The sequence below is a fragment of the Rana temporaria genome, chromosome 9, assembly GCF_905171775.1.
Source record: "Rana temporaria chromosome 9, aRanTem1.1, whole genome shotgun sequence".
NCBI classification, from domain to species: Eukaryota; Metazoa; Chordata; class Amphibia; order Anura; family Ranidae; genus Rana; species Rana temporaria.
Window position 1 is genome coordinate 62,800,186 of NC_053497.1, and position 21,841 is coordinate 62,822,026.

At 39.9% G+C, this 21,841-nt stretch overlaps 1 protein-coding gene across 1 annotated transcript in view; it reads left to right on the top strand.

The window, feature by feature from the left end:
- Positions 1 to 21,841, top strand: part of LOC120913597 (5-hydroxytryptamine receptor 2A-like) — a 646,166-nt gene that overhangs the window by 468,000 nt on the left and 156,325 nt on the right. The window contains exon 4 of the mRNA XM_040323663.1: positions 18,482 to 19,086. Coding sequence (XP_040179597.1) covers positions 18,705 to 19,086 — 382 coding nt within the window. The 5' untranslated portion in view covers positions 18,482 to 18,704. The remainder of the gene's footprint in view (positions 1 to 18,481; positions 19,087 to 21,841) is intronic.

Consider the following 21,841-nt stretch of genomic DNA (forward strand, 5'->3'; position numbering starts at 1 on the left):
TTATTTTCATATAATATAAAGTAGTTGGGTAAATGTCAAACCATATCAAGCAATTTATAGCTTTCATTAACCACTTCAGCTCTGAAAGGTTTTCCCCCTTTCCTGACTAGGCCATTTTTTGTGATATGTCACTGCATTGATTTAACTGACAATTATGTGGCCGTGTGACGCTGTACCCAAATAAAATTGATGTTCTTTTTTTCTCACAAATATAGCTTTCTTTTTGTGGCATTTGATCACCGCTGTGGTTTTTATTTTTTTGTGCTATAAACAAAAAAATATATATTTTTTACTTTCTGCTATAAAACATATCCAATAATAAAATGTAAAAATTCTTCATCAATTTATGCCAATATGCATTCTGCTACATATTTTTGTTAAAAAAATACCCAAAAGCAACTATTGATTGGTTTGTGCAAATGTTGTAGCGTCTACAAAGTATGGGATAGATTTATGGACTGAAATTTGTTACTGTTTTTACTAGTAATGGCGCCAATCAGCATTTTTTTTTGCGTGACTGCGACATTGTGGCGGACAAATCTGATGCTAATTGACACTTTTTGGGGACTAGTGACTCATTGTATAAATGACACTGGCAGGGAAGGGTTAACATGGGGGGTGATCAATAGACATGTGCACACTGAAATATTTCGTTTTGGAATTTCGTTTTCGTTTTGGAATTTATTTAGATACTCCCGAAATTCGTTTTTATTTATTTTGTTTTTCGTTAAAAAATGCTTTCGTCCGAAAATCCAAATTAATTAAGGTTGAATCTGTCATTGAAGGCTTATGGTGTCTGTAGAATGTTCTAAGAAGATTCGACGGAGTCTTTAAAAAAAAAAAAGATTCGACGGAGCAGCGAAACTGTACGTACATTTCCGGTCAAATGTCCCGCCTACAAGCTATAGTAGAATTCTAATGTTGTATGACTAATAATAATTATATTTATTAATTATTATTACTAGTCAACCAACATTAGAATTCTTCTATAGCCTATAGGCAGAGCATTTCACCATAAATGTCCGCTCGTATGTTTTTAGCTACTTCATGTCGAATCTTAATGTCTCTATAATGTCGAATATATTCTCTCTATGTCGAATCTTTTCTCTCTATGTCAAATCTTTTATCTCTATGTTGACTCTTCTTCATGTTTCTATAATGTCAAATCTTTTCTCTCTATGTCAAATCTTTTCTCTCTATGTCGAGTCTCCTTCATGTCTCTATAATGTCAAATCTTTTCTCTCTATGTCGAATATTTTCTCTTTATGTAGAATAATATTGGACCAATAGAGTTAAGGTTAGGCACATTCGACCGCAACGAAAACAAAAATAAACCATTTGTTAATGTCAGATCTTTTGGTTTTCGTTTTCTGCGCTTTCGTTATCGTTTGTTAAAACGATAACGAAAATACCTGAAATTTGGATGAAAATGCATTCGGACGAAAAGGAATGCACATGTCTAGTGATCAAAGGGTTAAACGTGCTCCTAGGGAATGCTTTCTAACTCTGTGGGGGATGGACTGAATGGAGGAAGCGAGACATCTGTGTTCCTGATTATCAGGAACACAAGATCTCTCTCTCCCTCTGTGACAGAACAGCGGTCTGCCTCTCCTACAAATGATCAGCATGGTTTAGGCTGCTATCGCAGCCGCCAGACCTGCTGTTTGGCTCCCGCTGTGTCCAATCACAGGGGAGCGTGGCTCCGGATGCTGGCACGCACACGCTTCAGAGCCAACAACAGGAATCACGTACTGGTGGTGGTTAAACAAAAGTAAAAGGCAAGCCAGTAGCAACTAATAGGTACCGGTAAATAGCTAGGTCATGTTTTATCCATTGAATTGAACTAAACTTCTAAGGCCTCGTACACACGACCGAGTTTCTCTGCAAAAACCAGCAAGAAACTTGCTGGGAGATATTTTTTTGCCGAGGAAACCGGTCGTGTGTACATTTTCATCAAGGAAACTGTAGAGAAGCTCGACGAGCCAAAAAGAGAGCAAGTTCTCAATTTCCTCGACGGGAATGGAGAAACTTGCCTTGTCAAGTTCCTCGACAGCATAACAAGGAACTCGACAAGGAAAACGATGTGTTTCGCCCATTGAGTTCCTCGGTCGTGTGTACGAGGCTTCACACTTGAAAAAAATGGTTCCTTATTGAAGTAGAAGCACATTTTTGCTCTTTATATGTTAGTCTCAGTTCAATAAGCTCTAATGATAACTTTTTTGACATTATAGGCTCAATTTGAGCTATTTTGAATTTTGAAATCACATTGGTCTCTCTCTCTCTCATTTGAAAATAAGAGTATTTATTGATGTGTTGATTTTATGAATTGGGTTTGTAAATTTTAGCAATGAAAGAAAGCCAACAATATCTTAAGAAATAAAGGTCACCTTCTAACAAAAGCCATCCTGAGCTTATAATGAACAAAATGTATAAGCAGATGATACCATCTGTTTAAGTTCTGTAGCAATAAGCAGAGAACATGTTTCCAGAGCCCAAAAAGCTCTAGGTATAGGCAGCTGACACTATGTGGAAATGTTAACATTTCCAGTAAAATCTAGCTTTCACCCATCTTCTCAAACATCTTAATCACCTTACCTTTTTTTTTTTTTTTACAATAAATTGTATTGAGTTTTATGAAAAAAAATGTAAAATTATGAAATAATTATAATGACTAGACATGTGTACACTGAAATATTTTGTTTCGCAATTTTGTTGTTGCCCGAGAAATACATTTATTTAGCTACTCCCGAAATTAATTTTTAATTATTTTGTTTCATTAAAAAATGCATTTGTCCGAAAATCCGAATTTATTATGGTCAAATCTATCATTAAAGGCTTATGGTGCTCGTCGAATGTTCTAAGAAGATTCGACGAAGCAGCGAAACTGTACGACGCCGCAATCGTACATTTCCGGTCTAATGCTCCGCCCACAAGCTATAGTAGAATTCTAATGTTTTAGGACTAGTAATAATTATATTTGTTCATTATTATTATTACTAGTCAACCAACATTAGAATTCTTCTATAGCCTATAGGCGAAGCATTTGACCATAAATGTCAGTTTGTGGCGATCGTATGTTTTTAGCTGCTTCGTCAAATCTTCATGTCTCTATAATGTCGAATCTTTTCTCTCCATGTCGAATATTCTTGGACTAATAGAGTTAGGTTAGGCACATTCGACCACAGGTTCGATAGACACAGATCGCCATTGTCACCGTCATGTCGAATATTCTATCTATATCGAACTGTTGGTGCAACAAAACACATTTTTTATGTTGGGTCTTTCGGATTTCGGATTCTGCACGTTCTTTATCTTTTGTTAAAATGAACACGAAAATCCCTGAAATTCGTACGAAAATGCATTCGACCAAAAGCGAATAAACATGTCTAAGAATGACACAGAGCATAAACTCTGTCAAGTTATACAATATTAAATATATTGTACACTTTCGTAAATTAAGTCAAGTGAAGTAGAAATTGAAAAGTATATAAATAAATGAAGGAAAGAAGAAAGTAGCCAAGAGAAGAGCGGGGTGGGGGGAGAGGGGGGGGAGAAAGAGATCAGTAAGTTTGGGATAAGTTTTAATCATCAACCATGTGAGTTGCTGAATGTTGTACCTTCATTAAATGTAACCATATTGCTACACTTAGAGGCACCTCTCTTCTCTTTTATTCTCAGCTGTGGCATAATGCTAGTTGTGTATCAAGACATTGCTCAAGTCAAAATGTATTTAAAAATTTAGCTTGTCTGGCAAAACGCTCTCAAACCAAAGTTTTACTGTATAGTGAAAGTGTTCCTTTTCCGGTATATTCCAGTGTTATTGGAGAAAAGTTAAGGATTTGTTACAATCAAATAAAAAAAAATCATATAAATATTTAATGCTTTTGAGATGCCACCAGCGGAATGCAAGAGGGTTTTCATAAGCTGGGGGAAAGGAAGGAGTGTCATGTATTCAATATAGTGGTATATGTGGAGAGATACGATTGCTGGAGTCCCATGGTTGGAGAAGGTGTCTTAGGAAAGAATCAGAAATGTTGGGTCTTAAGGATGGAGGGGTCCATATTAGGTTACAGAAGGTGAGGGGAGAACAGGCTAATTTTACTCAGTATGTCCAAATAGGGCATTCATAAGTAGAATGAAGAGAGGCAAGTTGTGATTACTTACTCTTCTTTAATGTGACAGAAGGTCTTGGTGATGAATAGTGAAGGCTTGAGAGGTGATTTAACCTCCCTGGTGGTATGATACCAAAAGCAGTACATTTTTTTGCATGGAAATTTGGTGATATGTATTATAGGCCTGCAATTCTTAGTAATTACTTACTTAAACCTGACCAAACAAGACTCTAGTAGAATTCCCAGATTTGATAAATTTGAAACACAAACTCATGAATTATAATCTAATAAATAATATAATTGTATTCAATAATGTAATAAAAAATAATGAAATTTGTCAAACAAAGAAATTCAATAAACATCTTGAGTGTGAAACATTTTGAAGCATGGAACTGGACAAAGTCTGACGTCGCAATCAGGACAATAGTACCTTGTTTATTTTCTGACTTTTTTTCCATTGCCATCTCTCTTGGAACAGCAAACGACATCCTGGTAGGCGCTGCCTTTCTTGCGGTTGGCGGTATATAGTCCATAAAATGACGACCTGTCAGGCGTTCTGGGTTGACAACGTCAACAGCGCGTCATCCGGGTCTGTTAGCAGCTACTGATGGTGTCGGGTGGTTGACAAAAATCTGCTCAGCCACCTTCCAGATAAAGTCAGAATGAACAAGAGGTATTTCAGTGTTTGCTCTATAAAGGATATAGGCATTCCAAAGGCATTGTTCCAGGAGATGCCTGAAAATCTTTTTGTAATATTTATTTTGCTGTTTTCGCATCGCCGGGCAAAATGTCACTGCCTGATCGGCTCTGCCGACACCTCCCATGGTGTGATTATAGTCAATCACGACTTGCGGCTTCAGAACATCTTTCCCATGTTTTGTGCGGACCATGGCAGTGGAGGTATTGTGCACGGTGCTCATGAGACACACGTCCTTCTTATCTCGCCATCACATTGCCATCATTTTACCCTTTTGAAAGGCAACCATTTCTCCGGTTTTTAGCTTTTTCTTGCCAAACATTGATGGCATGTCACGTCGGTTTGGCCTAACGGTACCATACCCATCAGTTTTGTTTAGGAGCAAAACCTCATACAGTTCCGGAGATGTGAAAAAATTGTCCGTTGTCACACAATATCCTGGTTCAGCAATGGGTCCAGCAGTGTAAGGACAGATGATGTGGCCATCCCATAGCGGTTGTACCTGGGGTTGAACTTGGTGCCTTTACCGGTGTAAATGACCGCATTCCAGATGTATCCAGTGGATAACTCGCAGAGCATGTAAAATTTGATGCCAAACCACGCTCTTTTGGATGCAATAAACTGTATCCAGCTCAGGCGTCCCTTGTAGGCCATCAGACTTTCATCCACACTGACCCTTTCTGGCACGTAGGTTCGCTGGAAGATGGTAACAATCATTTGGCATACCTCCCAGATTTTTTTTAGTTTGGGCACAGGATGCGTGGCCTCGTCAAACTCTTCGTTGTTGGTGAAGTGTAAATTCTTCATGAAAAACGGTATTCGGACATCACGGTGCCAAAGAATGGAGTGGCCAGTAACTTATTGGTGGTCCAATACCATTTCTGTAGCGGTTTCCCCACCACCCCCTGAATGACGATGAGTCCCAGAAACTGCCAGATATCCTCTTTAGTCACCGGTTCCCACTTTCTGGTTCTGGAAAACCTGGCACGCAGCGTAGCGGATTGCTGATCATGGTAGCGGTTGGTTTCTGTGACGAATTTTAAAATTACCTCCTCAGTAAGAAATAATTGCAGATACGCCAGAGGGTTGTCACTCTCCACATCTACCTTCATGCCAGGTGATCCAGTGAATCGGAATCTCGGGGGGCGCTGCCTGGTCCGTATCGCTGTCTATAGGGCACCAAGTGCGCACATCGCTGAGGTCAGGTGCGGGATCATCGCCGTTGTCACTTTCTGGATCAGTGTCAGATCCAGATGACAAATCTCCCCACGACTCACTATCGCTCTGTGTTGCTGCCGCTGTCGCTCAACTCATCCAAAAGCGCCTTTGTAGGAAAGAGCTTTTTTGATGCCATTTTCAAAAGATTTTTTTTTATGGGCACAAATGACAATGGAAAGGGGCACTGAAAGGGCTTCAGATTCCAAGGTGATACAGTGTAATCCTCTCAGATTACATTGTATCACCTCCTTTTTATGTGTTTGTGTTGTGTTAACATTTAAATTTCCCTCCCAGTTCCGCTCCCATGCACCATTGCTGCTGCAGGGAACGGAACCAGGAAGTCAGATGCCGATGGACGGAGCAGGGGGGTCTCGCCGGCGATCACAGCAATGGGAGATCATCGCTGGATCGCCAGGAGAAGGTAAGGAACTCCCGCTGCAGGCTCTGCACAGCTACCCCGAGCGTGACTCGGGGATACCGATAACAGCATAAAAAAACACCCCGAGTCACGCTCGGGATTACCGCTAAGGGGGTTAAACTCAACTTTTAGAGGAGAAATCAAAATTTTCACATACATTTTAGCTACCTATGTCACTATACCTACTAATACATCGTATTCAAACTGCAGTTCTCATGGAAACTAACCACTGCTTCTGCGCTTTCCCCATATGCTCAATTGTCTAGATTTTTTATATATTTACTTTTATATAAATAAAGTTGACCTGTTTGTAACTGTTTGTTATATATATCTTGAAAACAACAATTCTAAATCTACATGTACTTCTGGCAGTAATGGGCCCAATAAGGTAAACAAGAGTGTTTGGCAGTTTCTTTGCCCGACCTTTGCTTGAAGATCTTCCAAGAGGGTTCAAAGTCAGTCCAGTGATTATAGATAGATATTTTGCATTCAGTATGTTGTAGATTTGCATCAAGGTCACCTCTGCGTTGGACATGTCTGGAACAGCTCTTTCTGTTTATTTAACTAGCAATTTCTTTCTTTGCCTTCTACTCCATATTATTCTCATCAAAAGATCGATTATAATAAACAAATAGTAAATACAAAAATGTTCAGCACACTAGCAGATCTTATCCTAAACATTTACAATTTTTTTCTTTGCATAGAAATACATAATGCATTGCCAAGAAACAAATTTACAGACAGAAGTGCAGAGGGCCTTGCTTAGCAGAGCATAAAGCTAGAGTTTCTAAACACAACTACTTGACTGATTTGTATGCACAAAATACTGCTTCATGTAAGGTTACTGCACTTTAGCAAAAAAAATAAAAAACTTTTAGAATGACTGTAATGCCGCATACACACGATTGGAAATTCCAACAAGAAAACTGTGGATTTTTTCTGGCGGTATGTTGGCTCAAACTTGTGTTGCATACACACGGTCACACAAATCTTGTCAGAAATTCCGACCGTCAAGAACGCGGTGACGTACAAGACGTACGACAAGCCGAGATCAATGAAGTTCAATAGGCAGTTCTGCTCTTCTGCTTGATTCTGAGCATGCATGTTTTTTTGTGCATCAAAATTGCATACAGGCAATCGGAATTTCTGATAGGAATTTTTTCCATCAGAAAAATAGAGAACCTGCTCGCAATCTTTTGTTGGCAGAAATTCCGACAGCAAAAGTCCGATGGAGCATACACACGGTTGGAATATCCAACCAAAAGCTCACATCAGACTTTTCTTGTCGGCATTTTTGATTGTGGGTACACGGCATTAGATTTTGGCCAGTTACATTTAACCATAGAAACAAATGCTGTAAGAGACAACAAATTAATGCTATACTGTAAATTCTTTTTTAAATGTATAATCCAACATAGAAAAGCACCATTTATACACCTGTACTTACAGTTCTGCTTAAAGTGTATTTCCATTTTTGCAGAGACATTGGGATTACACAAGCTTTATATTTGTTACGTTACATAGTTACATAGTTAGTCAGGTTGAAAAAAGACACAAGTCCATCCAGTTCAGCCATAAAAAAAAAAATCGTACAATCTCATATACCCAATTCTATACCCACAGTTGATCCAGAGGAAGGCAAAAAACCCCAGCAGAGCACGAACCAATTTGCTACAGCATGGGGAAAAAATCCTTCCTGATGCCCCAAGAGGCAATCAGATTTTCCCTGAATCAACTTTACCTATAAATGTTAGTACCCAGTTATATTATGTACATCTAGGAAAGTAACCAGACCTTTCTTGTGTTTAAATTATTTTTATTGTTTTCACATAGATAGAAAAACTTTACAAAAACTTTACAAACTTTCTTAAAAAAATGTTTTTAAAATCAACTACCATTATACAATTCACAAGTTCTTCATACATGTAACATTAACGTATACAAACTACATACTACAAAAATACAAAAAACATTTGTGTGGGTACAGAGCTAGGTCCATCCTTATAATACTGCCTCTATGATGATATTCTTTAAACTAGGGCAAATTCCCTTCTCCTCTCCTCTCCCTTCCCCCTATATTTAGCCCCAAAAAAGGAAAAAAAAACCCTAGTGAAAAGAGGGAGCAGGAGCGAGGGGGTTTTATCCAAGCACTTCCATATAGTCTGTGCCTGCTTCCCCCCCCCCTGCACCCAACCCATTCCTTTATATATATATATATATATATATATATATATATATATATACCCAAGTGTCTCTTATCATCAGACCAGAAAGAAAAAAAAAGGGGGGGGGGAGTTTCCCTTTCCTTCTCTCCTTTCCCCCTACTCCCGCCTCCAAACCCTGGGTAAATCTCCTCTTTTCAAGAGTGAATAAATTCAGTTCCTCTAATCTTTCCTCGTAGCTGAGCTCCTCCATGAATATGTGTTTCTATTCACATAACATTAGGGAAAAATGCTGTTTATTCCTTTACTTGCTTAAAACTCATGCCTCAGTTTGCCCTTTTATGTATTGTTATAGAAGAGGCTGTGGAATTTTTCTTTACAATTATTAAAGTAAAAGTTATTATGTCTGTTTAAAAACATTGCTTTTGCCCCTCCTTAAACCTATGCTGAATACAGTTTTGTATGATACAAGGGAGCTGCAGCTTTTTACTTAAATGACTGCACCAAACTTAATTGAGAAAAATGTATTTACACTAATCTCTTATACAACGGTATGCAGCATAGGTACTGTATTAAGAGGGAGAGACAACATTTGTAACATTTTCTCAGGCCTCGTACACACGGCCGAGGAACTCGACGTGCCAAACACATCGAGTTCCTCGGCCAGTTCAGTCCTGGAGCCGCCGAGGACCTCGGCGGGCCGAGTTCTCCCATAGAACAACGAGGAAATAGAGAACATGTTCTCTATTTCCTCGCCGAGGTCCTCGTCGGCTTCCTCGGCCGAAAGTGTACACACGGCCGGGTTTCTTGGCAGAATTCAGCCAGAAACTCGGTCGGAAGCTGAATTCTGCCGAGGAAACTGGTCGTGTGTACGGGGCCTTACAGTATAGTAGCCTTTACTCACACCTTAACCCTGTCTGCACAGTGCCAATACATTTCATTATTACTAAATGTGAACATTTGTCTGTCCTAACAAAGGGTTCAAATCTCAAAACGCAGGTGATACATTGTATGTAAATGCAATTCCCTTAGTGTGTCCCTCACTTTGTCCCTGAAATTGAAATTGTTCAGAACAGCCTGCAGTCCTATGTATAAACCTGTTCTAAAGAAACAATTAAGTAGCTAAAAAAATGTTTTTAAAACATATTGTAGTTATGTTGTTTGAATTGGGAACCCACAACAAACATAAGACAAGGTTTCTCAAATTTGAGCTTAAGAGTCGGTTCACACTGGGGCGACACGACTTCCAGCGCGACTTTCAGAGGCGACTCCAACACGACTTGAGCATGAACCACAGGGCGATCTGGGGCGATTTACAACACGACTTGAAGTCGTCTCCAGCACAGGAGACTTTCCAGTGGCCAATCAAACAACAATCAGCTCTAGGGGAGGGAGGGGGAGGGGGAGGGAGGGGTTTGCCTGAGAAATGTATGTTATCTTCCTGGAAAGTCGCTTAAGACAGTGATCAGACTTGGATCAGACTTGGAGGCGACTTCCATTGAAATCAATGGGTACAAATCGCCTACAAGTCGGATTGAAGTAGTACAGGAACTTCTTTTGAAGTCGGAGCGACTCGAGTCGTGTGAATTAAAACCGCTCCCATTCACTTGCATTGTTTTTCTCGACAGCGCGACTTGGGACGACTTGAGGCGACTTCAAGTCGGATCCCAAGTCGCCCCAGTGTGAACCGGCTCTAAGAGCTTAAAGGGGTTGTAAAGACAAAAATATTTTCCTCTTAAATTAAAGTCTGACAGTAGCTGATAAAGTAAAAAGTAATGTTTTGCATTATAACTAGTTTGATACCTGTTGAAATTGAGCTGTTTTATTCACCTCCAGCACTCCTGAATCGTGATACTCACTGACTTCCTGGTTTGCGGTGCGCATTCATTCTTGCTACATCCCAGCCTAATGGGAACTACAGTTCCCATTAGGCTTAGTCTCCATGCCTGTGAGGGATAAGCAAGCATCTTCAGGCAGGGCTGTAGTCATAGGGAGGGGGTGAGCACATTCTGCTTTCCACCATGCAAAACAGCTCAGATGCTGGTGGAAAGCAAGAAGAGGAGAGACAGGAAATGGCATTTTCAAACCTGGATTACTGTATTTTGGAGGTCAAAAGGAAAAACGAGGTAAGTGATATTTAAATGCTCTAGCTTACAGCAATCAATTGATCTAATAAAAAAACTAACCTTTAGTGTTCCTTTAAAGTGGACCTATCTGGACATTTAGAAGAGTGTTTGAATAAATTCCTGATGTCACAATAAACAGTCCTTGAGCTCCAAGTTACATTGCCTACATACAATCCAATGAGTGCGCCAAACAAACAAACACATGTAATGATAAAATTGATGCCTAGCAGAGAAAGCCAATGCATTTTGGAAGCCAAACATACTCCTTCTTCATCAGAGCTTAAAGTGGTTCTAAAGGCATTTTTTTTATCTTAATGCATTAACCACTTAAAGCGGAGGTGCACCCAAATAACATGTATATAAGATCATATTCTTTATACTTCCACCATGTACAGTATGCCCTTTTTTTTGGCTCTACATACCTTATTATGGCTATTTTCCACCCGGCTTCCGGGTACTGACTCCCGCGGGAGTAGGCGTTTCTATGCAGAGGCGCAATATCACCTGGGACTTCGCCCAGATGATTGATGTCCTTGAGAAAAAGTTCCCCCCCCGCGCCCGCCTATTGCGTAGGAGCGTCACGAGAGTCGTGAAGTTTCCGAAAGTAGCCAAACTGCGAATCAGCTCTACACGGTGCCTACGCACCAACTAGGAGCCATGTAGAGCTGACTGCGCACGCGCCGTATAGAGCTGACTCGCAGTTCAGCTACTTTCAGAAACTCTGTGACTCTCGTGACGCGCCTACGCAATAGGCGGGCGCGGGGGGGAACTTTTTCTCAAAGTCCCAGGTGACATTGCGCCTCTGCATAGAAACGCCTACTCCCGCGGGAGTCAGTACCCGGAAGCCGGGTGGAAAATAGCCATAATAAGGTATGTAGAGTAAAAAATAAAAAAAAGGGCATACTGTACATGGTGGAAGTATAAAGAATATGATCTTATATACATGTTATTTGGGTGAACCTCTGCTTTAAGGACCACCCACCACATATATACTGTGGCAGGGCAGCCCTATTGAACAAAATAACATACCCGTACGCCGTTTCATGGAGGCTACACTACTGGGGTGCACACCAGCTGCACAGAGGGGTGGGGGGATGATGCGTGGGTCCACCCGCAATCACTCCTTTAGAGAGGCAGAGCCGGGATCTACTTATGTAAGCAAAGCAGATCCCCGTTCTGACAGGGGAGTACAGAGAGATTGTCTGTTCCCAGTGATCAGGAACAGCGATCTCTCTGTACCCTCAGTCAGTCCACTCCCCCCACTGTTAGAAACACCTCCCTAGGACACACTTAACCTCTTGATCACCCCTAGTGTTAACCCCTTCCATGCCAGTGTCATTTATACAGTGATCAGTGCATATTTTTAGCTTTGATCAGTGTAATAATGCCACTGGTCTCAAAAAAGTGTCAAAAGTGTCCAATCTGTCAGCCGCAATGTTGCAGTCCAACTAAAAACTGGTAATCGACGCCATTACTAGTAAAAGAAAATATATAATAAAAATGACATAAATCTATTTCCTATTAACTTTTGCACAAACCAATCAATATACACCTATTGCATTTTTTTTTACAAAAATATGTAGAAGAATACATTTTGGCCTAAATTTATAAAAAAAATAAAAAATTGTTTTACATGTTTTTATTGGATATGTACTATAGCAAAAAGTAAAAAATATATATTTTTTTAATTGCCAGTTTTTTTATTTTATAGCACAAAAAACAAAAACAAAGAAAGCTTGATTTATGGGAAAAAATAAATACATCAAACTTATTTGGGTACAGAGTCGCACACCTGTGCAGTTGTCAGTTAAAATAATGCAGTGTTGTATCGCAAAAAATGGCCTGGTCATTAAGGGGTAAATCCTTCCAGGGCTGAAGTGGTTAAGATAAAAAAAACTTCAGTGTGCAGCAGCCCCCTTCAACATCCCCTAATACTTATCAGAGCCCCATCTGAATCCAGCAATGTTGCATGAGAGAATTGGCTGTCCCTCCTGATTGGCTAAGACACACAGTGTGTGCCATTGACTCCCACTGTTGTCAATCAAAGTCAGTGAGCCAATGAGGAGAGAGAGGGGGTGGGGCAGAGCCATGGTTCCATGTCAGAATGAACACACAGAGCAGTGCTCAGGTGCCCCCTCCATAGCAAGCTGCTTGCTGTGGGGGCACTTGGCAGAAAGGAGGGGCCAGGAGTGCCAGTGAGGGACCCCAGAAGAGGAGAACATGGCCTGCTCTGTGAAAAAACACTACACAGCAGCAGGTAAGTATAACATGTTTTATTTTTAAACAGAAAAAAACAAGACTTTAGTATCAAATTAAAAATTCTAACTGTGCTTAAATGGACTGCACTGTGATTTACTGTTTGGAAAGTTTTCCTTTTTCCTGAGAGTGGCACCCTTTAGTGGACTGCTGCTGAACCGGAAACAGTATAGTGTAACCAGTGACAATTTCATTGGCCCTTAAAAAAGTCAAAACCAGCACCCTTTTTGTTCTTGAGTTTAGGTTAATTGGCTAGACTAATGCCACGTACAAATGATCAGAATTTCCCAACAAGAAAACCGTGGATTTTTTTTCCAACGGAATGTTGGCTCAAACTTGTGTTGCATACACACGGTCACACAAATGTTGTCGGAAATTCCGACCATTAAGAACGCGATACGGCACTGTGTCACTGGCACGGAAGGGGTTAACACTAGGGGGCAATCAAGGGGTTAACTGTGTTCCTTATTTGTGTGTGTTCTAATTGTGGTGGGATGGGACTAACTATGAGAGATGACAGATCGATATTTCTACTTTGTAGAAACACGTGATCTGTCTTCTCTCCTCTGACAGCACAGGGATTTGTGTGTTTACACACACAAACCCCCATGCTTCCGCTCGTGAACAAGATCACACTTGGCCAACGTAGAATGCCCCCACCGTAAACACGCATCGTGCGTGTCTCCAGCAGGGCTCACGCACCCTCTGGTGGCTCTCATGGGCAACGTCATATATGTACGGGATTTTGCCCAGGAGAGTCATTCTGCCACAGTATATATGTGTGAGCTGGTCGGAAAACGGTTAAGTTAAAATCAGTGGAATTTCTGATTCTTTGAAAAATTACACTGACTGACTGGTTTTATTGTAAGCCATACTTCATAAACAGTTCCACAAAATAAAAACTCTTGAAGCATTTGCCATAGTTATTTGTGCCTTTCTGGGGTGTTTATTTTTTCTGAAGCCTTTAAGAAGATTTCATCTTATCAGACAGCAAACCAATTCTGCACAGTTCTATAGAAAATAAAGAAACAACATTCTGCTCCATTTCCATTAAATCATTGAGGGTTTTCATGACACACATCATCAGTAACTGCACAGAACTAAATGAAACAGACACCCCTAGCACAATAAGCAGGTGTTATAAGACTCAGATGTATAATTATTCCACCTAAATAAAATCTGCAGATGTACATAAAACGGCATGAATTCTGCAGTAAGAAGAATTTTTACTTTTGTAAATTAGCTAATATTATGCTTCTTGTTAAACATGCACATTGATCAAAATAAAAATTAAAACCTTATTGAAAAGTATAAGCTTATTAGGGTTATCATATAACTTCTGAAATATAGTTAACCAGCAAACATCAGTGATGACAGTAGCTTACTACAGGTCTGCCAAAACATCCCCTAGGGCAGCCATTATATATATATTCTTGTATCCCATGATTTTTTGCAAGGATTAATGGTTCCAATTTAGCTTTTCCAAGAAAGCCTTCAGAGATTATAGGTACCACGTCGGCCATTAGAGTAAATATACAGTTTTTTCATAGAAAGCATACATATTCTATTCCCCTCTCCCCCACACCCTTAACCTCAATTGTGTTATCCTAACCCTCATCCAGTTGTATACTAACTGGTTCCTTCAGTCAAGGCCCACCATAAGGCTGGCGTCAAACCACACCAGATCTTCCAGCTGCAATCTCTGACTGCATAGTCAATTTTCTAAGGGCCAAATCCACAAAAGGGATACGATGGCGTAACTGCTGTTACGCCGTCGTATCCCTGTTCCTAACTATGGAACTGATCCACAGAATCAGTTTTCCATAGTTAAGCAGAAGATCCGGCATGTGTAAGGGACTTACACTGCCGGATCTTAGGATGCAGTACCGCATCCACCGCTGGGGGCATTTCATGTCGAAATGCCGCCTCGGGTATGCATATTAGCACTTACGGAGATCCACGAAGCTTTTCAGCTTCGTTTTTTCTCCGTAAGTTTTAGTTTGCATACGCAAAATTAGGGCTGCTTTTACAAGGTGTAAAGTTAGTACACCATGTAAAAGCAGACCTTTCTGTCCAGCGACGCGATTTTTTTTAAATTTTGAAATCCGCAATCCACAAAGCTCGGCGTAACGTAATTTCGCGCTATGCACATTGGGAAAATGACGTCACGAGCATGCGCAGTACGGCCGGCGCGGGAGCGCGCCTAATTTAAATGGGAATCGCCCCCATTTGAATAGGAACGCCTTGCGCCAGCAGAATTTAAGTTACACAGCCCAAAATTTATAGGTAAGTGCTTTGTGGATCGGGCACTTAGGTAGAAATTTTAAGGCACTGTAACTTAAATGGAAAAAAATAAGTTACGCCGGATCTTTGTGGATTTGGCCCTAAGACTTTTATGGGGTCATCTTCCAAAGTAAGAAACTCTGGGGCCTCGTACACACCATCGAACATGTCCGATGAAAACGGTCCGCGGACCGTTTTCATCGGACATGTCCGCTTGGAGATTTTGGTCTGATGGCTGTACACACCATCAAACCGAAATCCCTGCAGACAGACAGCGCGGTGACGTGGCGGTGACGTTGACGCCGCCACGTCACCAAACCAGGAAGTAAAATACTTCCACGCATGAGTCGAATCCATTCAACGCATGCGGGAGATATCTGTCAGCTGGTTAGGTGTACTAACCAGCGGACATGTCGGACTGATGGGTTTCCAGCTGATAAGTTTTAAAGCATGCTGGAAAAACCTGTCTGCTAGGCTGTACACACGGTCGGATCAGTCCGCGGACCAGTTTCAGCAGACATGTTCGATCGTGTGTACAGGGCCTGGCTCTACAGAACAATGTCCAAGAACTCAGTAAGTATACAGCTGGGACAGAGAAAAGTAGGCTAATTAAGTAAGAGTGGGTAGCAAAGAGGGTAATTATACTTTCTGTAAACCCATTAATCATCATGTAATCATGATTGGATGCTTGCTATGCAATGTTCTGAATATTTTAAATTGTTTGGCCACACAAAATAGAAATATCAACAACCTACTGGTATGGTCAGTGACCCACACTACATAAATATATCTATCAAGTAGGTTATTGGTGAGGTATCCTTGATGAAATTTCCAGACATGCCTCCAGCTGCAGATGTATGGGCAGTACAGTGGTGTAGTGGTTAGTACTTTCACTAAAGAGTAAAAAGGTTCAAATCCCAACCATGACACCACCTGCCTGGAGTTTGCATGTTCTCCCTGTGCCTGTGTGGGTTTCCTCTCACATTTCAAGGACATGCTGGTAGGTTAATTGGATCCTGCCTTAATTGGTCCTAGTATGAATGTGAGTAGGGGACCTTAAATTGTAAGCTCCTTGAGGGTAGGAACTGATGTGAATGTATAATATATATATATATATATATATATATATATATATATATATATATATATATATATATATATATATATATATATATATATGTAAAGTGTTGCATAAATTCGTTGCATAAATTCACAGTACTATATAAGTACCTTAAATAAAAACCCATTTGAAGAAGTCTTGATTCTGCAGCTTTGATTTTCGTAAATGAGTAACAAATAATTAAATGACCAAAACATCTCTGCTGGCTCCGTTGGGAGGTTTCTCCTGGTTTGAACCTAGGGAGGATGTCCATTTTTTCTGCTCATAGTGCACTGATGATGATACCACTTGTGCCAAGTTAGCTTCCACTGAAAAATCACTCCCCTTGAAAACTTTGAGATGTTAATTTGGGTCTTTACCAATGAACCACTGGAGATATCAACAACCATCTGATTTTGTTAGGAAGGTTACCCCTAAGCTTGGAGCAAACTCTAATCTCTCTGCATTTGAGTATTTGTGCACTGCAGCTCAAGTTACTAAACATCTCCTCTCCCAACTGTATAAATTGCTCCTAAAACTTCCTGATCCACAACCTCTATATTTATTTTGAGAATGGGAGAAGAAACTTGTGTAGAGTTCTCCACAACCCAACTACAAAAGATCATAAGTCTCAGACACTCCTCTTCTATAAGCTGTAAAGTGCAGGAATCATGCAATTGTTTTATCCAGGTGGTATAAAACCCCTGCTCGCCTAGCGCAAATATTCCCTGGTATGAAATCAAGGAGGGGAAGTGGCCAAAATGGTGTTTCTCTACATAGCTTTTATGTGAATCCCATTTGTCATTGCTCTGATGTAAGTGAATATGATCGTCTTGAAAACACTTTTTAAGCTGTATTGCGATTCTCCTTGCTTGTTTTATATGGAAACTTCTGATGAGCGATTTAAGGAAGACTGAGAGCTTGTTCATGCCATTTGCTTATACGGAGTAAACGTGGATTGTGGATTGCATGCTTGTTTGATCCCTGTAACACAGGATTCACACTGTGGGGCAAGCGGCTATCTTTTTAAAGGAGCACCTTTGAGCACTCAGCACTTTGAAAATCTACTGCTAATCAAGCATTTTTATACCAATGGACTATTAATCATTCTTTCTTTTTTTGTATCAGGATTTGAATATTGTGGACTTTTGCACTTCTTATGTAGTTCATTTGTATTATGCTTGCACTTTATTAGATGTTAAAGAGATATGTGTGATTTATATACTTTTTCACATTGTTTTTACACATTTCCTGTTTATTAATCTGAAAGCAATATATAAATTAGATCGACAGTGCACTATTTTTTTTGTAAGCCCTTATGACCCTGTAAGCCGTAGCACACTTTTTGTTTATGGATTGTTTCTCCCCCTTCAATGTGTCTTTTCTCCCATTCAGATTTTTTTATTTGCTCCAATTGATATTGCTGACATCATCTATCCTCATGCTAACTGCCAGCTACAGATTTGAATGGGCAGCTTTGAGTGGACACTGTTTACGGCTTGTCTTTGTCTACTCCACTGCATGTATTCATAGAACCTACTTGACTGTTTGCATACAATTATTTCCATATGATTCTGCAATGTCAGATGATGCGAGACAAATATTTATACTTCGTAAAAACTTTAATAAAATATGATTATAAAAAAATGGACAAATGACCAGAGATAGGAACTCATGTGCAGAGATAACACTCAGGCCCCGTACACACGACCGAGTTCCTCGGCAGAATTCAGCCAGAAAGTCGATCGGAGCTGAATTCTGCCGAGAAACCCGGCCGTGTGTACACTTTCGGCCGAGGAAGCCGACGAGTTCCTCGTCGAGCCAAATAGAGAACATGTTCTCTATTTCCTTGTTGTTCAATGAGGAAAGTTGGCTCGCCGAGATCCTCGGCGGCTTCACACAGAACTCGACGAGCAAAATGATGAGTTTTGCCCGTTGAGTTCCTCGGAAGTGTGTACGGGGCCTCACTGTAGCACTTTAACATTGGAACACGGTTAAAGGGTCAGTTTTTCGTCAACTGACCATTTAAGAGAAGATTTGAAGCAGTACACATCCAGTACAGATATAAAGGTAGTTTATTACATTTTATTTTATCTTATTCTAATTTCAGAATGCTGGACCAGAGAATGAAGTGGACACTTCAGACACATCTGTCCTTTTGGATGAAACATTGCTTAACATCTAACAGCCAATGCAAAAGTAAAATTTGGGATAATATGAAAGATCTCACTCCAGTTGGATTCATTAAAAGGGGATGGTACCTTCCATTGCTGCTCACCTTTCTAGATTTGAAACTAAATGTTTCCATTTAGCACAACAGCCTCCTTCAGATAATGAGCACTTTTAGCAGCACAGGAATGTTGATTGGCCTGACAACAGTCTCAGTTACCTTGGACATCAGCATACACAATGGACTGATGGCCTGGCACATTAACAACAATGTGACATTAAACCAGAGTCTGCCCACATCGGATCCAGCCAATGTGTCTGAAACGGATGAGGTATTCCGCCCAGCACTTGATAAGAACTGGTATGCTCTTTTGACTTTAATTATCATTATTTTAACAATAGGAGGAAACATTCTGGTTATTATGGCTGTGTCACTGGAGAAAAAACTTCAAAACGCAACCAATTTCTTCCTCATGTCACTGGCAGTGGCTGATATGCTTGTGGGAATTTTAGTTATGCCAGTTTCTCTCGTCACAATTCTGTACGGTAAGTTTTTTTCTTTGCAATTTAATATTACATTGCTTTTTATTGATATGCTTTTATGATTTTATATTTGATTTTCCATTAAATGAAAATAAAAACAACTCTACTTTTTAAAAATTTTAAGGTGGAATGTAGCTAAATGCATTTGAATTTGGATTGAGGGGGAATAAAACCTGACAATTCTAGCTGTTCCCTGTGCAACTGAAGACATTTTTTTTATTGGTATTGGTGTCCAGCCATGAAGATTTCTCAATTTGTCATGTTTTGGTGGCCAGCTGTCACTAGTATAAGAAGGGAGAGGCTGCATATATCAGTCAAAGCACTCCCTTACTCTGTCCAACATGAAAAACAAAAAGAGGGTTTTTGTTTTTGGAGTTCCATCTTAGCAGAATTAAATAGGGGCAGTGCAATTACATCAGTAGGATATTATCTGCAAAGTGTGAGTAGTAGAAATCATTCTATAAACTCAGAGGCTATTGACAAAAGAAGTTGTGTAAATGTAAGACAGATGTAAAAACAAACCAAAAAAATCTCTTGAAATCAATTTTCTGTACTCCCTTTTGCATTTGATAACTTTTACCTCAGTACCTAGTAATACTATACTTTTGACTGTTACCAGATCTATAATTTTGGGACAGAAAATGGTGACCCAAGCCTTTAGTGTGTATTCTGTTTTGATTAGCATATGTATATATATATATATATATATATATATATATATATATATATATATATATATATATATATATATATATATATATATATATATATATATATATTAGAATATCTGTTTGTAAGGGACTGTATTTACCCCCGTTGGATCTCTTTGCAATTCAGAAGTAGTGTCTACAAAATAGGGGCTGAATTTATAGAATTTTTATTATTATAATTTGTTTTACTAGTAATGGCGTCAATCTGCGATTTTTATCGGGACTGCTACATTATGGCAGAAACATCGAATACTTTCGACACATGTTTGGGACCATTGGCATTTGTACAGCAATCAGTGCTATAAAAATGCACTGATTACTGTAAAAATGTCACTGGCAAGGAAGGGGCTAACACTAGGGGGCGATCAAGGAGTTAATTGTGTTCCCTAGTGTGTTTCTAACCGTAGGGGGATGGGACTGCCCTAGAGGAAATTACAGATCGTGGTTCCTAGCTATTAAGAACTCACAATCTGTCTTTCCTCACAGTACAGGGATTTTGTGTTTACACACACACGTCCCTGTTCTGCCTCTCATGCTCGCGATTGCTCGTGGCCAGCGCCTGCTAGCACCCTTAAAGGGAACGATGTACAGCTACAACGGTTCATGCAGGGGAGCCAACCTGCCACAGTATAACTGCGGTGGCTGGTCTGGAAGCAGTTAATGTCTATAGTCTAAGCATAGCTGCACTTGAATCTAAAAGCAGACTCACTGATAAAATGTAGCAGATAGAGAGGATTATTTTAAATGTTTTCAAGAGTGTCCCAATATCCAAACTGCTAAGGAAGAGTGTTGGATCAACTTACAGGAGCTGTTAAATATAGCGATGTGAGTGTCTTACTGAAATACACCTTGGGGGCACAGTTAGTATATCGTTTAACTGTCTTAAGAGAGTATTACAGACAGTCTTGTATTCTAAAGCAATTTTCGCTTTATAATACAATACTGTCAATGTCAGTGTAGATATACATAAATGCCATACTACAGAGTCTGATTCAGAAGAATGGACAATTGCAAAACTATCATGAAAGGAGTAGCTCTTGATTTGAACCTCTATTCTTTGTCAGGAGACTGTGTTACTTTTACAGGAATATATATTTACAAATGTTATAAAAAAGACAAAGTAAACTACCCTTGTTTCAGAGATAGAGCTGAAGTACTTACCATTAATTTGTGGTGCTTTGTTCCTATAAAAAAGAATATGGCTGAGCAAGACGATTTTCCTTCCTATTATCTCCCATGTATTACATATTATATTATGAATAGGAAGCTTCAAACAAAACCTATAATAATTATAATAAAGTAACTATTATGTTGAGTGATTAATTGTCGTTATCTGCTTTTTATGCTTGTGTGCATTCTTTGTCAGAAAAAAAACATGTTGCTCCAGCCTAGCTTTCAGATTGTATGGTTCCATTAACCTCTCTGAGACCTACGTTTATGTTTTCTTATGCTGTATGGGTCAGAATTATAGCTGTTTGATATAATGCAATTAACTTTAACAGAAGACACTCTCATGTTTTCATCTGCTTGCTGATTGCATATCTCAGTACAACTTCCAAAGTTATAGGTGTTTTTTTTGTATATATATCTTTAAGGAAACACAAGCATTAACACTTTTTTGGTAAGAACTTGCCATTTTCAAAAAAGCAGAAAGCAATGAAAGAACTGTGGTTTAAGTGTTTGGCTTTGTTTGAAACACCCAAGCAGTACAGGTGTACAATGTGTATCTATGCTCTCATGGGGATGTGGTGTCAGGGGAGGGCTGGGCCAGGGGGCAGGGTGGCAATTGCCTCCCAGGCCGCCCTGACTTATGTTCAAAAGGTCGACCGCTAGCTGTTGCATTCTGGGGGTTGTAGTCCATGCTCAAGCTCCTGGTGGGTGGAAAACAGAGCAGCGCAGAGGAAACTACAACTCCCGGAGACTGGATTTTTGGAAGCAGGCAGAGGCAGTGTGTCCCAGGGAGTCGGGAAGCAGGGCTGGGTTCTGGCTGCAACTTGACTCCAGGGCCAGAAGCATTACCCCCCCAGGAGGCTGTGGCGTGCAAGGAC